The sequence below is a fragment of the Sebastes fasciatus genome, chromosome 13, assembly GCF_043250625.1.
Source record: "Sebastes fasciatus isolate fSebFas1 chromosome 13, fSebFas1.pri, whole genome shotgun sequence".
Classification (NCBI taxonomy): Eukaryota; Metazoa; Chordata; class Actinopteri; order Perciformes; family Sebastidae; genus Sebastes; species Sebastes fasciatus.
In genome coordinates this window covers 24,886,750-24,902,160 of record NC_133807.1, presented here as the reverse complement: position 1 = coordinate 24,902,160, position 15,411 = coordinate 24,886,750, and the positions used below count along the sequence as shown (strand labels likewise).

The window sequence follows — 15,411 nt, the reverse complement described above, 5'->3', positions numbered from 1 at the left end:
TGGTGCTACATGACATTTTGATATAGTTTAATAGTGAGCTTCACTTTATGGTTTACTTGCTATTTACGAACTTGGGAAACTCTCAGCCTGCCTCTACTTACAGTAACCTAGATTTTTATGGCTGCACATTTTGTGTTGCAAATTACACATTATACACCAGTTATATATTGTTTTAATAAGTGGTGGAATGTAACCCAGTACATTTACTCAAGTTCTGTACTTAAGTACAGTTTTTCTATGTAATAATTTATGGGGAGGAACAGCATGTGTACATGTAAATGATTTTCCCGCCTTATTTTGATATTTTCCCCCAAAGCCCCCTTCCACCCAATTCTCCCTCATTGCCGATGCTGAAAGGATAAAGAACAAAAAAACAAAGTTAAATTAAATTTTTTTAAAAAGAAGAAGAAAACGAGTAAAAAAAAGGTAGCACTTGAGGACCTTGTACTTTACTTGAGTATTTTCATTTCATGCTACTTTATACTTTTACTCCACTACATTTCAGAGGGGAATATTGTACTTTTTCTCCTCTACATTTATCTGATCATTTTAGTTACTTTGCAGATTTAGATTATTTATGCAAAATATAATCTACAAATAAATGATGATTATGTTATTATAGATTAAGCTGCCTAGTATATAGAATTATTAAGATGAACTCAACCTTTACCAGCTGCAACAGTAAAGTGATCAACACATTCATGCATTAATAATTATAATCCGATAATTTATTATTCTGAAATGGGCCAATCTGCATAAAGAGTACTTTTGGTACATTAATTTGATGCTAATACTTTTGTTATTTTATTTAAAGTAAAGTTTTGAATGCATGACTTTTACTTGTAGCAGAGTAATCCTACACTGTGGTATTAGTACTTTTACTCAAGTAAAATAACTGAGTATTTCTTCCACCACTGGTTTTAATACAGCTAATATTCAAATGCAGCATGTGTGGAGTACATGTTGGCATTTTTTTTACTGTAATGAGTAAAAGCTATTTTGAATTACTACTGCAAGTGTAAAATCAATATGAGTCAGTTTCTTAATTAGGATATAATGAAAGGACCAAGCTTTTTAGACAAATTCTCCTTTGTATGTCCTTGAGTCTAGTAGATGCTTATAAATGAGCCTGTGCACTGTGCCCTATAACTGAAATTTGACCTAACATGTCTGGCGAGGAGGAGCCTGAGAAGGTTTAAAAGAGTGTGAGGCTCCTCCATGAACCAAAGGTCGCGTGTTTTAAACTCTCCCTCTCACTCTCTCACTCTCCCTTTCTTTGTTTGATCTGTTTCATGCTTTCAGAATAAAGCAAACGGAGAGAACGGGGGAGGATCTCTGTTGTGTTTCAGGATTTATGTAACTGACCTCCTATCACTTGATAGTCTAACATGAAATGCAATGATTTTGAACAGCATAGATATATCTTAAATCTTATCTTTAATTCTATTTTATTGAATCTCTTTTCTTTTATCTATCTATTCTTTAATCTAGTAATTAAAGTAGTTTGTATGTACATGTATATAGAGATTTGTAACAGTAATACAGTATGTTTATCTATCTATCTATCTATCTATCTATCTATCTATCTATCTATCTACAGTAAAGCTTCAGCAAAATATATTGCACAAGACATTAATAACCCAACGCTTAATTAGCACGTTGTTACCAAAGCTTTCTTTACATTCAAATAATCTTAATCTTGTTGTGTTTTGATTTGTTATGTTTCATATGTAAGCACGGCGGTTAACTGGAATATTCTTGTGAACTGTAAACAAAGGTGTTTGCCTCCTAGTTGAAACTTTCATCAGGATCAAGTCTGCCATAAATGAAAGCCGCTCTAACTGAAAATCCTTAACAACTATGTTAAGGATTTTCATAACTATGTTATGATTAAGATATGAGACAACATTAAACAGTGCATATCATTGTAGCATGCCAAAGCAGGCAGTCATTCATTAAAGACATGTAGACAACCTTGTTGAATGGTCATATGATCTGCCTTTGTCATTCTCTTACAAAGGAAATTGGCTTGATGCCTTCGGATGCCCTCGGTCCCCCTGCAGTTGTCAATGGTCACTACAAAGCCAAAGACAACTCCTTAAAATATCTTTGTAGACAAATGGACAACTAGTTAACCTGCAATGTCCACGTAAATAGCATCTGGCCCAAAGTCCAGCAACACCTGTGCTTCTTATACAAACTGTGTGTTTGGTGGCACAAAGGCAAGAGCACCTTTAACATGCTGTTAATTCATCTTTCCTGGTTGTCACAATATGTGACCTATATAAACTGGAAAAACAAAGTTCGGAAACTTGTGTTCACATTTGATTTTATAATTATTTCCCCTTACATGACAGTCTTTGAAGAGTGAGGTGATTATTTTCTTATATATATATATATTTATATATATATATATATATATATACATATTTATTTATTTATTTGGCACAGCTAAGCTGGCCCCTAGCCTGTAATACAAAATCACAATTTGAAGGACATAGATGTAACTATACTGGAAAAAGAAAGTTCGGAAACTTGTGTTTGGTGGATTATTTCTCTGTTGTTACAATGCTAATTGGCATTGTATTTTACATGGTTGGAAAGCCTGTTTATTTACCTTCACAATGATGTCCAACTTGTAAGGATCATGCGTTTGTGGGATGAGCAGCACAACTGATTATGTGGGGAGCGCCCAAGAAAAATCTGCCAAAATGCTCTGCCAATGGTAAACAGTGTATTCTCCTGTTGGTATTGACTCTTGTTTTGAGATGTTTGGTGGATTGGATGATTGAACTCTCTATCAGTAACAAGGAACAAACAAGACATATTGGCTATTTTACACTTTATTCATTTAATACACTGTCAGGAGCCTCAGTAGCGGTGGAAGATCCATACGCAGCCACAACAGCCTGGCACCTCCTCCTCATGCTGGTCACCAACCTGGTCACACGTTGCTGTGGGATGGCGTTCCATTCCTCAACCGGAATTCATTGCAGGTCAGCCAGCGTGGTTGTGTTGGTCACTCTAACACGCCCAAGCTGATCCCACAAGTGTTGAATTGGATTGAGGTCTGGACTCTTGGCAGGCCGTTCCATTGTCTCTACTCCCACATTGTGGAGGTAGTCTGTGATAACCCTGGCTCTGTGGGGGCGAGCGTTATCATTTTGGAGGATTAAGTTAGGTCCCAGATTGTGGAGATATGGGATCGCCACTGGCTGCAGAATCTCATCCCGATATCTCACTGCATTGAGATGGCCTTCAATGATGACAAGCCTTGTTTTGCCAGTGAGGGAGATGCCGCCCCACACCATGACACTGCCCCCACCAAAAGCTGTTACTCCATCGGTGTAACAATCAGCATAGCGTTCTCCGCGTCGTCTCCATACTTTCACCCTGCCATCCGACTTTTGCAGACAGAACCTGGACTCATCACTGAACATGACATTCCTCCACATGTTCAGGTTCCATTGTCTGTGTTGTCAACACCAGCGCAAACGGGCCTGACGGTGAAGGGCAGTCATTGCAGGCTTCCTGGTAGCCTTATGAGAATACACTGTTTACCATTGGCAGAGCATTTTGGCAAATTTTTCTTGGGCGCTCCCCACATAATCAGCTGTGCTGCTCATCCCACAAATGCATGATCCTTACAAGTTGGACATCATTGTGAAGGTAAATAAACAGGCTTTCCAACGATGTAAAATACAATGCCAATTAGCATTGTAACAACAGAGAAATAATCCACCAAACACAAGTTTCCGAACTTTCTTTTTCCAGTATAGTTACATCCATGTCCTTCAAATTGTGATTTTGTATTACAGGCTAGGGGCCAACTTAGCTGTGCCAAATAAATAAATAAATATGTATATATATATATATATATAAGAAAACAATCACCTCACTCTTCAAAGACTGTCATGTAAGGGGAAATAATTATAAAATCAAATGTGATGAAGTTGCACAAAAAAACATTAGCTTGTTTTCTTGAGTATTAGGGCCACATTGAGGGAGATAAAAAGTAATTTCTTCCTCCACAAAAGGGGCAATTTCCCCCAAGTTCGTGTGGCTCTTTCTTCAGAATAAACGCAGTTTCTTGCACAACATTTTCAAGGTCCTGATATTTATGATAATGTGGTGCTGATGTGCCGAAGGTGCTGAAGTATTTCGTTATTTGTGAAACCTATACTAATGTATAACTTCACAAGATGCTCCACGTTCCTCTTTTTCACACAGGCGACACGCTGCTATATTTCCCCTTGTAAATAACACGTAAAACTACTTTTTTTCTCTTAAACTTACGACTTCATTCTCATAATATTACAACTTTTGTTTCTCGTAAACTTCTGACTTTATTTTCATAATATTACAACTTTTTTTCTCATAAACTTATGACTTTCTTCTCATATTACTACTTTTTTTCTCGTAAACTTCTGACTTTATTCTCATAATATAACAACTTTTTTCTCGTAAACTTATGACTTTATTCTCATTTATTATTACTTTTTTTCTCGTAAACCTATGACTTTATTCTCGTAATCTCAGATTTATTTTTTTTCCTCAATGTGGCCCAAATAATCCATTGTACTGAATGAACAATTGAAAAATTTAAGATTATTTTTAATCTTTCACAGAAATCTTTAAAACCTTGTGATCATGGTAGATTTTTCTCACTCATAACAAACCTGGTCCTATATTACCTAAACTGTGCTGCCTTGGTGCTTTGAGTTTCGCTTTGGAAGAAAAAAAGGAAGGCACAGTATAGGCTACAGTCAAGAAAATCTTTAGTTAATTAATTTTGTAGGCTACATATCACAATAGGTTGTTGATATTTTATGGAAAAGTTGTCCACCAGATGTTGTCTTGACTTTTAGCATTCTTGGACTGAAATGAAGTAAAGAAAAATGCTATTCACAATGTCAGTCAATAATAATTTAATCAAATCACATTGCAGCACTGAAGTTAACTGCTGCTGTTTCTTTTCATGTTTATGAATGGGCCCTGTTGGCAACAAGCACATGGTCATAAATTTAGAGTGAGGATCTCTATTAATTTATTATGACTGTGGCCTCACCAAACAGCCAAGCCACAGGAGAGTACTTGAGTACTTGCAATGGCTTTGAGCTTATAGTAAACCAATTGTCATTCCATAACAGTGAGAGCCTCACTGTTACAAGTGTCATTGGCTCAATGTTAAATCCTACCATAATCTCAGACAGCAATATGCCAGTGGTTTCAGATTTACATTCTTTTCAGTGATTATTGTGAGCTTTATTTATGGACTGCTCATAAGCGCAGTTTGAACTTTAAGGTTGGGGATTCACAAAATAAATTTCGAAGGAATGTAATTATTGGTTCTACGTTATTATTAAAAATATAAGATGCATTTCTCGGGGGTTTTAGTGAACCGCCTGAACCAACTGCGCCTGTGATTATGAGGCTCTATTTAGTAAATGAGTGTTGGGAGAAGGTAAATTATAACGTTATCATGACGTGTTCAGATTTGATCTTGTAAAATGTAGTTTTGGGTGTGAAACTTGAATAAATCCAGTTGTTTGAAGGAGATGTTTTCACAGCTATATGAAATAGATAGAAGAGGGAAATATGACCTGTTTAACTCACTAACTTTAAATCTGACAGCTTTAGTTACTGTGCAGATTTACATTAATACGATATAATCATCAAACTATGATATATTATTATAGATTAAGCTACCCAGCAGTATATAAAGTAGTTGAAATTAGCTCCACCTTTATCAGCTACAACATTAAAGTGACAAACACATTAATGCATCAATAATTATAATTCAGTAATATAATACTGTATATGTTAATCTGAAATGGAACATTCTGCGTAATGAGTACTTTTACTTTCTGTACTTATATATATTTTTTTCTTTTACCTTTATTTAACCAGGTCAAATCAATTGAGAACCAATTCTCATTTACAATGATGACCTGGCCAAGAGGCAGCAGCAAGAGTATAAAAACACAGTCCACCCAAGCGACACAAACAGCACAGATACAGTACAGTATGACAAACATACAGTATGCCATGACAAGACATGAGACATGCTAGGTTCAGGTTCAGGTTCAGGTTCAGGTTCAGGTTCAGGTTCAGGTTCAGGTTCAGGTTCAGGTTCAGGTTCAGGTTCAGGTGACTTTATTTGTACCCGTAGGTAAATTTGTTTTGCAGCAAAAATAGAGGATGACGTATTGACAATAAGGTAGAACACAGACAAGAAACAGACAGACCAAAAACATGACAAGGAGTACTCAAAGGCTTACTGGGATCAGGACCCAGCAAAAAGAAGGCCACAAGAACAATATAAAGAAAAAAACACTGAAATATCAGGACAAAAAAGACACAATAAATGAGAAAAGGGATTAACTTTCCATAAATATGTGCAAAAGCTGCTAGGACTTATTTAAATGAACAATTGCAGCTGGAACAAAGCTGTTCAAGTAGTACTTTTACTTGAGTACAACTTGAGGACTTTTACTTGTAACCGAGTATTTTTAAACTATGGTATTAGTACTTTTACAAGTTCTGAATACTTCTAGACAATTCAGGTACACACACTAAACAGCGTTTTCTGCAGTACAGGTGTAGGGCTTCTCTCCAGTATGAATCCATCAGTAGGCTATGTAGTCAAACTGTTTAGGTTAGTTTGTCATGTACCTGCAGTGGTTCACATCAGCAGAGGGAGGAGGAAGGACTGATACAGACTGATGTCTGTGTTCTTCAGTCTTTCTAAGCTTCATTCAGTATTTTCATGTCAGGAATATGATTTATTGTTATTAACATTTAAGAGAGAGGAGTGTGCGCATTGTTTGGAGACGAATAATGCACATTTATTCAAAACAACACCTCACCAGATGGCACCTTCACCCAAGCCCTGACCAAATTGCAGATACTCTCCCTTGAACTTAATTAATTAATTAATTACTTCATTACATTATTACATTATAATTACATAATTACTACTGAAAAAATGGTATAACAGATATAATTTTATTATATTATTTGTATTCTTTATTATCATTATTATTATTATTATTATTATTATTTATTTATTTTTGTTGGTTTCATTATATTTGTTATTTCTTTCCCTCTGTTGTTTTCATGTGGTGAAAACAACAGAGGGAAATGACCTTTCATCAACCAATTTATTTATTAATTTTTGTTATTTATTATGTTATCTATTTTCTGCCGTGAATATTATATCTTCCATTGTTTCTGTTCTTTTTTATGTAGTAACTCCTTCACACACTGATCTTTCGTATTTTATTTTTATTGATCTGAATTTTTTCTCAAGTTGTTTGCATTTTTATTTATCATTGTTTCCATCTGTCTAAAACCCCTCCGCCACCATAATATCATACCCTAAGGGTAATGGGTAACGTGCCCCGCCCTGTCCCTGGCGATGGGGCTCCACTCGGGGCACTTGGACGGTTCACTCTGTAGCGGGCGGCAGGGGGAAGGAAGGCTGGGTCAACTTTTTCCTCTTTTCACAAACAAATCAAATGACTGTCCATCCCAGATAAACAGGCCCCCTGGGTCTGGGAGCTGTCTTTTAAGGGATGGTAAATGGTAAATGGACTTGGACTTATATAGCGCTTTTCTAGTCTTCCGACCACTCAAAGCGCTTTACACTACATGTCAGTATTCACCCATTCACACACACATTCATACACTGATGGCAGAGGCTACTAAGGTGCCAACTTTGCCCATCATGATTTAATCTAAATACTCATTCACACACCGATGGCTATGCCTCCGGGAGCAATTTGGGGTTAAGTGTCTTGCTCAAGGACACATCGACATGTGACCCGGAGCAGCCGGGGATCGAACCACCGACCTTCCGATTGGTGGACAACCTGCTCTACCCTCTGAGCCACAGCCGCCCGGGATCATGCCCACAATGGACCAGCCCTCTCCTATAAGGGTCTGGGGGCGTCCCAAAGCAGGGCAGATCAGTAAAAGAAAAAGTGTATATGTATATTTATAAAAAATGAATAAATGCATAAATACAATATCAAATCAATTTGAATTTCTTTATTATAAAAAAATACATGAAAATCTTTTTCTATTTTTACAATATGGGACCCTTTAAGGAAAGTTTTCTTTAGTATGAATACAATATCACAACACAATTCTTTTTTTATTCAATTTTATTTTATTTATTTTTTCAAGTATTTTATAAATTCATTATTTTAATCTTTTATTTTAATTTTATTAGTGGAAAGATTTTCATTTAAATAAATAATCACTATTTATTTATTGCAGTATGACAAACTGGACACCCAGTTTGTCATGTTACAAACATTTAAATAGTATACACTGTACATTTTTTTATCCTATTAATCATTCCCTTGGGAAGTCACACAAAACCCAGCCCTCAAGGAAAAACTCCCCCCCCTTGACCTTTCACAGGTAAAGAAGGGAAGAAACCTTGATAAGGACCACACAACAGGGGACCCCCTTCCTAGGCAATATGACAAACTGGACAACTACAGGTCCTCCACCTGTCTCACCACCACACGTCTGTACCTCATGGTATGTTTGACATGTGCTGATGGAGGGCAAGTGTGGCAGCAAACATTCAAATTGTTTTTGCCCACCGCTACAGGAGCTGGTCGAGTGCCTTTAACTTCGCTCATCCACCGACTCCTGTCGTCCGCCCTCATATAAGGAATTAAACTGGGCTGAATCCAGTTCCTCTCCAGCTCCTGCTTCCTCTCTGTAGCAGAGGTAGGCCGCCTTGAACTAGCCTTTGAGGTAGGCTGCTTTGAACTAACCTTTGAGGTAGGCCGATATGGATTTACCTCAGAGGTAGCCAGTAGCGGACTTCCTCTGGTTTTCCTCTGTGAAATAGGTGGGATAACCCGCTTCGCTACTGTACTGGGCTGATATGGATTTACCGCACAGGTAGCCAGGAGCGGACTTCCACTGGTTTCCCTCTGTGAAATAGGTGGGATAACCCGCTTCGCTACTGTACTGGGCCCATCCTGCTCCAGGAACAGTGTTCTAACCTTGAACACTGTTCCTGGAGCAGGATCAGCAGGATCAGCAGGATCAGCAGGATCAGCAGGATCAGCCTCTGATGGAACCTTTGGTGAGGTCTCTGTCGTGATCACCTTCATTCTCAGGAAGCTTTTCTCTGGAAAAAAATTAACAAAAATCGTAACATTACTACATAGGTATTTTTTAAAACATGTGCAAGTGGTGATAAAATTATTGATCTTTTATTATTTTTACTGATGTCCCATTAAATATTTTTGATATGATTGGGATTGACTTGATTATTTGACTAATAAATAGCTCTATTGCAAGAATATTAATGATATTCAATCTTTCAATGTTCCTGTGTTTCTATTGGTGAAATATTTGGCTGTCTTTCATCAATCTGACAAACCTGAAACTAGCATTAGGCTACTTGACTGATCTAATACAATGGCCTTGATCGGATTAGCTGGGACATCACAAATTATTACTTGAAATATTATATTTGATATTTTTGAATAATAGCTTACCCCACATCTCTTGGTAGTTGAAGATCAGAATCTTAGGATCAGCTTCAGGGTGAGATTCTCTGAAAGCGTCCATCTCTGACAAATACTGTGCTATAAAGCCAGTGACATCGGCTGGTTGTGAGAGCCCTACAGCTCTGGAAATGCACTCCAGCATGCTCTTCAGTCCATATGGACACTCACGGAGGGCTTCCATCATGTAGTCTCTTTGCAAGTTTCCCGTCAAATTGACGCACCTTAGAAATTTCTGTCTCATCCTGTGAAGTCTCTTCGAAAGTTCTGTTATGTACTGTAGGTCAAAGTTACTTTCAGTAACCCACCATCAAGGAAAAACTCCCCCCCCCCTTGACCTTTCACAGGTAAAGAAGGGAAGAAACCTTGAGAAGGACCACACAACAGGGGACCCCCTTCCTAGGCTGATGGTAACTGGTGGACTGTTTGACAAGTACTAGAAGGAGTACTACTCTGGACTACAGGTCCTCCACCTGTCTCACCACCACACGTCTGTACCTCTCATGACATCTCATCTCATCATCTATTTTTACAATATGAGACATTTAAGGAACATTTTCTTGAGTATGAATATAATATCACAACAACAGGATATTTTTTATTTGTTTTTATTCAATTTTATTTTTATTTGTTTTTCAAGTATTTTATCAATTCATTATTTTAATTTTATTAGTGGAAAGATTTTCATTTAAATAAATAATCACTATTTTTCTATTGCAGTGGGACAAACTGGACAACTACAGGTCCTCCACCTGTCTCACCACCACACGTCTGTACCTCATGGTATGTTTGACATGTACTGATGGAGGGCAAGTGTGGCAGCAAACATTCAAATTGTTTTTGCCCACCGCTACAGGAGCTGGTCGAGTGCCTTTAACTTCACTCATGGGAAGCGGCGTCACATCCATCCACCGAAGCCTGTCGTCCTCCCTCCTATCAAGAATTAAACTGGGCACAATCCAGTTCCTCTCCAGCTCCTGCTTCCTCTCCTCTGTAGCAGAGGTAGGCCACCTTGAACTAGCCTTTGAGGTAGGCCGCCTTGAACTAGCCTTTGAGGTAGGCCGCCTTGAACTAGCCTTTGAGGTAGCCCGCCTTGAACTAGCCTTTGAGGTAGGCCGCCTTGAACTAACCTTTGAGGTAGATTGATACGGACTTTCCTTAGAGGTAGCCAGATGCGGACTTCCTCTGGGTTTCCTCGGTGAAAGAGGAGCGACAACCCGCTTAGGTGGTGTACAGGGGATCATTTTTCTTGGGGGTCGCGGTGTGGGCTGCAGTGTTACTGGTGCAGGATCAGCAGGAACAGCAGGAACAGCAGGATCAGCCTCTGATGGAACCTTTGGTGACGTCTCTGTCGTGGTCACTTTTATTCTCAGGAAGCTTTTCTCTGGAAAAAGACAAAAAAACATAACATTAGTACATAGGTCTTTTTTTTAAATGTGCAAGTAGTGATAAAAATCATTGATCTTAAGTTATTTTAACTGATGTCCCATTAAGTATTTTTGATATGATTGGGATTGACTTGATTATTTGACTAATAAATAGCTCTATTGCAAGAATATTAATGATATTCAGTCTTTCAATGTTCCTGTGTTTCTATTGGTGAAATATTTGTCTTTCATCAATCTGACAAACCTGAAACTAACATTAGGCTCCTTGACTGATCTAATACAATGGCCTTGATTAGCTGGGACATCACAAATTATTACTTGATATATTATTTTTGAATAATAGCTTACCCCACATCTCTTGACAGTTGAAGATCAGAATCTTAAAATCAACTTCAGGGTGAGATTCTCTGAAAGCGGCCATCTCCGACAAATACTGTGCTATAAAGCCAGTGACATCGGCTGGTTGTGAGAGCCCTACAGCTCTGGAAATGCACTCCAGCATGCTCTTCAGTCCATACGGACAATCACGGAGGGCTTCCATCATGCAGTCTCTTTGCATGTTTCCCGTCAAATTGACGCACTTTCGAAATTTCTGTCTCATCCTGTAAAGTCTCTTTGAAAGTTCTGTTATGTACTGTAGGTCAAAGTTACTTTCAGTAACTCTCTGTCTCTCGCTGTCCAACCGTTTGTGGCAGTCTGGTACAAATTCCTGTTAAAGGAGAGTTTTTGCCTTTGTGACACAATAAATCCATCGCCCACATTCTGTTCCATGACATCATCAATATGCTTTTGATGATGTCATGCAATGTTAGCAGAGCTGTGTTGTCATAGAAACCACAGTTGTGTTCTAAGTTCTATTTATTGTGCCACTTTTTCGTTGTTTTTTTTGGAATGTCTCCATCCCGAGAGTCGTGATGCCACTGTGAACTTGAACATGGAGTATGTTGTTATATGAATGACAGATTTACAGTTAGGTCCATAAATAAGGGCATTGACATTGCTTGCCCATTACAACATATTAGAAATCATTATTATGATTTTCTAATGTGTAGATTTTCAAGTTTCAATTTATATTTGAGGTTATTTACACATAAAGTGAGTGGTGATAGAGTGGAATTGCAGAAATATTTATCTTTGTCTTCCAAATGGCCAGTTAAGTTAGCTGTTCATATTTAGTTTTTGCATCTTAATTGTAAATCAGTAACAAATGATTAAATGAAGAGTTTACCGAATAAAGTCATTTGGTAATGTGCAGTGCTTTAAAGGGACTGTTTGTAAGAATCAGAAATGCTTGTTAACAGCGACACCTGTGGCCGTTAAGTCAACGAAAGTCAGCGTCGGGATCGAGCTTGTGCTTGCTCTACATAGACATGAACGAGCATCGCTCAAAACAGTGAGGCGACACACGTCAGCTAAAACCACAATATCACTCTATATTTCAGCTGCCTGGCAGTAATGTTAGCTGACCAGACGAAGGTCTCTCCATGAATCTCTGCTGATCCTAGTGTTGGCTTTTCCTGCCTCAGCCTCCCGACCGCGGCCGGAGGAAACAGGGAAGACACCGAAGTTGGTCGGAGACGATAACGTTTCTCGCTGCGGAGCCCCGTCACTTCACAAGACACGGGAAACCTCTGTTGGTCTGGAGGAGCTTCAGCATTTATTTCTGCACAAATGTCCACTTCATTAGATATTCTCAGAGCTACCAACTCTCCTGCAGTGTGTAATGTACGCGCATGCACGAGCGCGGCGTGTCAGTGAAGGCAAGCAGGCAGGCAGAGGAGCAGAGTACAGCAGAGACTCCGGCCCTAGAGACCAAAACTACGGTCTCCCCCGTGTCCTCCGACCGCGGCCAACACTGTTTTGCAAGTCGGGCTTCACTAGATATACCTTTGTGGTTTTGGTGCTTCCGTGTAGTTTGTGCTGGAGTCTGAGTCTGACAACACAGCTCTGCTAACATTGCATGACATCAGCAAAAGCATATTGATGACGTCATGGAACAGAATGTGGGCGATGGCTTTATTGTGTCACAAAGGCAAAAACTCTCCTTTGACAGGAATTTGTACCAGACTGCCACAAACGGTTGGACAGCGAGAGACAGAGAGTTACTGAAAGTAACTTTGACCTACAGTACATAACAGAACTTTCGAAGAGACTTCACAGGATGAGACAGAAATTTCTAAGGTGCGTCAATTTGACGGGAAACTTGCAAAGAGACTGCATGATGGAAGCCCTCCGTGAGTGTCCATATGGACTGAAGAGCATGCTGGAGTGCATTTCCAGAGCTGTAGGGCTCTCACAACCAGCCGATGTCACTGGCTTTATAGCACAGTATTTGTCAGAGATGGACGCTTTCAGAGAATCTCACCCTGAAGCTGATCCTAAGATTCTGATCTTCAACTACCAAGAGATGTGGGGTAAGCTATTATTCAAAAATATCAAATATAATATTTCAAGTAATAATTTGTGATGTCCCAGCTAATCCGATCAAGGCCATTGTATTAGATCAGTCAAGTAGCCTAATGCTAGTTTCAGGTTTGTCAGATTGATGAAAGACAGCCAAATATTTCACCAATAGAAACACAGGAACATTGAAAGATTGAATATCATTAATATTCTTGCAATAGAGCTATTTATTAGTCAAATAATCAAGTCAATCCCAATCATATCAAAAATATTTAATGGGACATCAGTAAAAATAATAAAAGATCAATAATTTTATCACCACTTGCACATGTTTTAAAAAATACCTATGTAGTAATGTTACGATTTTTGTTATTTTTTTTCCAGAGAAAAGCTTCCTGAGAATGAACGTGATCACGACAGAGACCTCACCAAAGGTTCCATCAGAGGCTGTTCCTGCTGTTCCTGCTGTTCCTGCTGATCCTGCTGATCCTGCTGATCCTGCTGATCCTGCTGATCCTGCTGATCCTGCTGATCCTGCTGATCCTGCTGATCCTGCTGATCCTGCTGATCCTGCTGATCCTGCTGATCCTGCTGATCCTGCTCCAGGAACACTGTTCCTGGAGCAGGATGGGCCCAGTACAGTAGCGAAGCGGGTTATCCCACCTATTTCACAGAGGAAAACCAGTGGAAGTCCGCTCCTGGCTACCTGTGCGGTAAATCCATATCAGCCCAGTACAGTAGCGAAGCGGGTTATCCCACCTATTTCACAGAGGGAAACCAGTGGAAGTCCGCTCCTGGCTACCTGTGCGGTAAATCCATATCAGCCCAGTACAGTAGCGAAGCGGGTTATCCCACCTATTTCACAGAGGAAAACCAGAGGAAGTCCGCTCCTGGCTACCTGTGCGGTAAATCCATATCAGCCCAGTACAGTAGCGAAGCGGGTTATCCCACCTATTTCACAGAGGAAAACCAGAGGAAGTCCGCTACTGGCTACCTCTGAGGTAAATCCATATCGGCCTACCTCAAAGGTTAGTTCAAAGCAGCCTACCTCAAAGGCTAGTTCAAGGCGGCCTACCTCTGCTACAGAGAGGAAGCAGGAGCTGGAGAGGAACTGGATTCAGCCCAGTTTAATTCCTTATATGAGGGCGGACGACAGGAGTCGGTGGATGAGCGAAGTTAAAGGCACTCGACCAGCTCCTGTAGCGGTGGGCAAAAACAATTTGAATGTTTGCTGCCACACTTGCCCTCCATCAGCACATGTCAAACATACCATGAGGTACAGACGTGTGGTGGTGAGACAGGTGGAGGACCTGTAGTTGTCCAGTTTGTCCCACTGCAATAGAAAAATAGTGATTATTTATTTAAATGAAAATCTTTCCACTAATAAAATTAAAATAATGAATTGATAAAATACTTGAAAAACAAATAAAAATAAAATTGAATAAAAACAAATAAAAAATATCCTGTTGTTGTGATATTATATTCATACTCAAGAAAATGTTCCTTAAATGTCTCATATTGTAAAAATAGATGATGAGATGAGATGTCATGAGAGGTACAGACGTGTGGTGGTGAGACAGGTGGAGGACCTGTAGTCCAGAGTAGTACTCCTTCTAGTACTTGTCAAACAGTCCACCAGTTACCATCAGCCTAGGAAGGGGGTCCCCTGTTGTGTGGTCCTTCTCAAGGTTTCTTCCCTTCTTTACCTGTGAAAGGTCAAGGGGGGGGGAGTTTTTCCTTGATGGTGGGTTTTGTGTGACTTCTCAAGGGAATGATGAATAGGGTAAAATAAAATAATGTACAGTGTGTACTATTTAAATGTTTGTAACATGACAAACTGGGTGTACAGTTTGTCACACTGCAATACATAAATAGCGATTATTTATTTAAATAAAAATCTTTCCACTAATACAATTTAAATTTAAATAATTAATCGATAAAATATTTGAAAAAAACCCAAAAAAAACTGAGTAAAAACAAATAAAAAAATATCCTGTTGTTGTGATATTGTATTCACACTAAAGAATGTTTTCCTTTAAGGTCCCATATTGTAAAAATAGAAAAAGATTTTCATGTCTTTT

The 15,411-nt window shown here is 38.9% G+C and overlaps 1 protein-coding gene and 1 long non-coding RNA gene across 2 annotated transcripts; one reads left to right on the top strand and one right to left on the bottom strand.

Moving 5' to 3' along the window:
- Positions 1 to 10,725: 10,725 nt before the first annotated feature.
- LOC141780923 (uncharacterized) lies at positions 10,726 to 12,058 on the bottom strand. Its single transcript, XR_012596745.1, has 2 exons — positions 11,276 to 12,058; positions 10,726 to 10,923 (listed from the first exon to the last, which is right to left on the bottom strand). It is a non-coding gene; the product is annotated as an uncharacterized LOC141780923 (long non-coding RNA).
- Positions 12,059 to 12,963: 905 nt separating this feature from the next.
- LOC141780918 (uncharacterized) lies at positions 12,964 to 14,913 on the top strand. Its single transcript, XM_074656379.1, has 2 exons — positions 12,964 to 13,341; positions 13,715 to 14,913. Exons 1-2 carry the CDS (start codon positions 13,089 to 13,091, stop codon positions 14,644 to 14,646), a joined length of 1,185 nt encoding a protein of 394 aa, XP_074512480.1. The 5' UTR covers positions 12,964 to 13,088; the 3' UTR covers positions 14,647 to 14,913.
- Positions 14,914 to 15,411: the final 498 nt, after the last annotated feature.

Excerpts from the sequence above, each read along its gene's own strand:
- LOC141780918 (XM_074656379.1), top strand. The coding sequence starts at position 13,089 with ATGAGACAGAAATTTCTAAGGTGCGTCAATTTGACGGGAAACTTGCAA. Across the intron at positions 13,342-13,714 it reads CAACTACCAAGAGATGTGGG|AGAAAAGCTTCCTGAGAATG; the intron begins GTAAGCTATTAT and ends TTTTTTTTCCAG.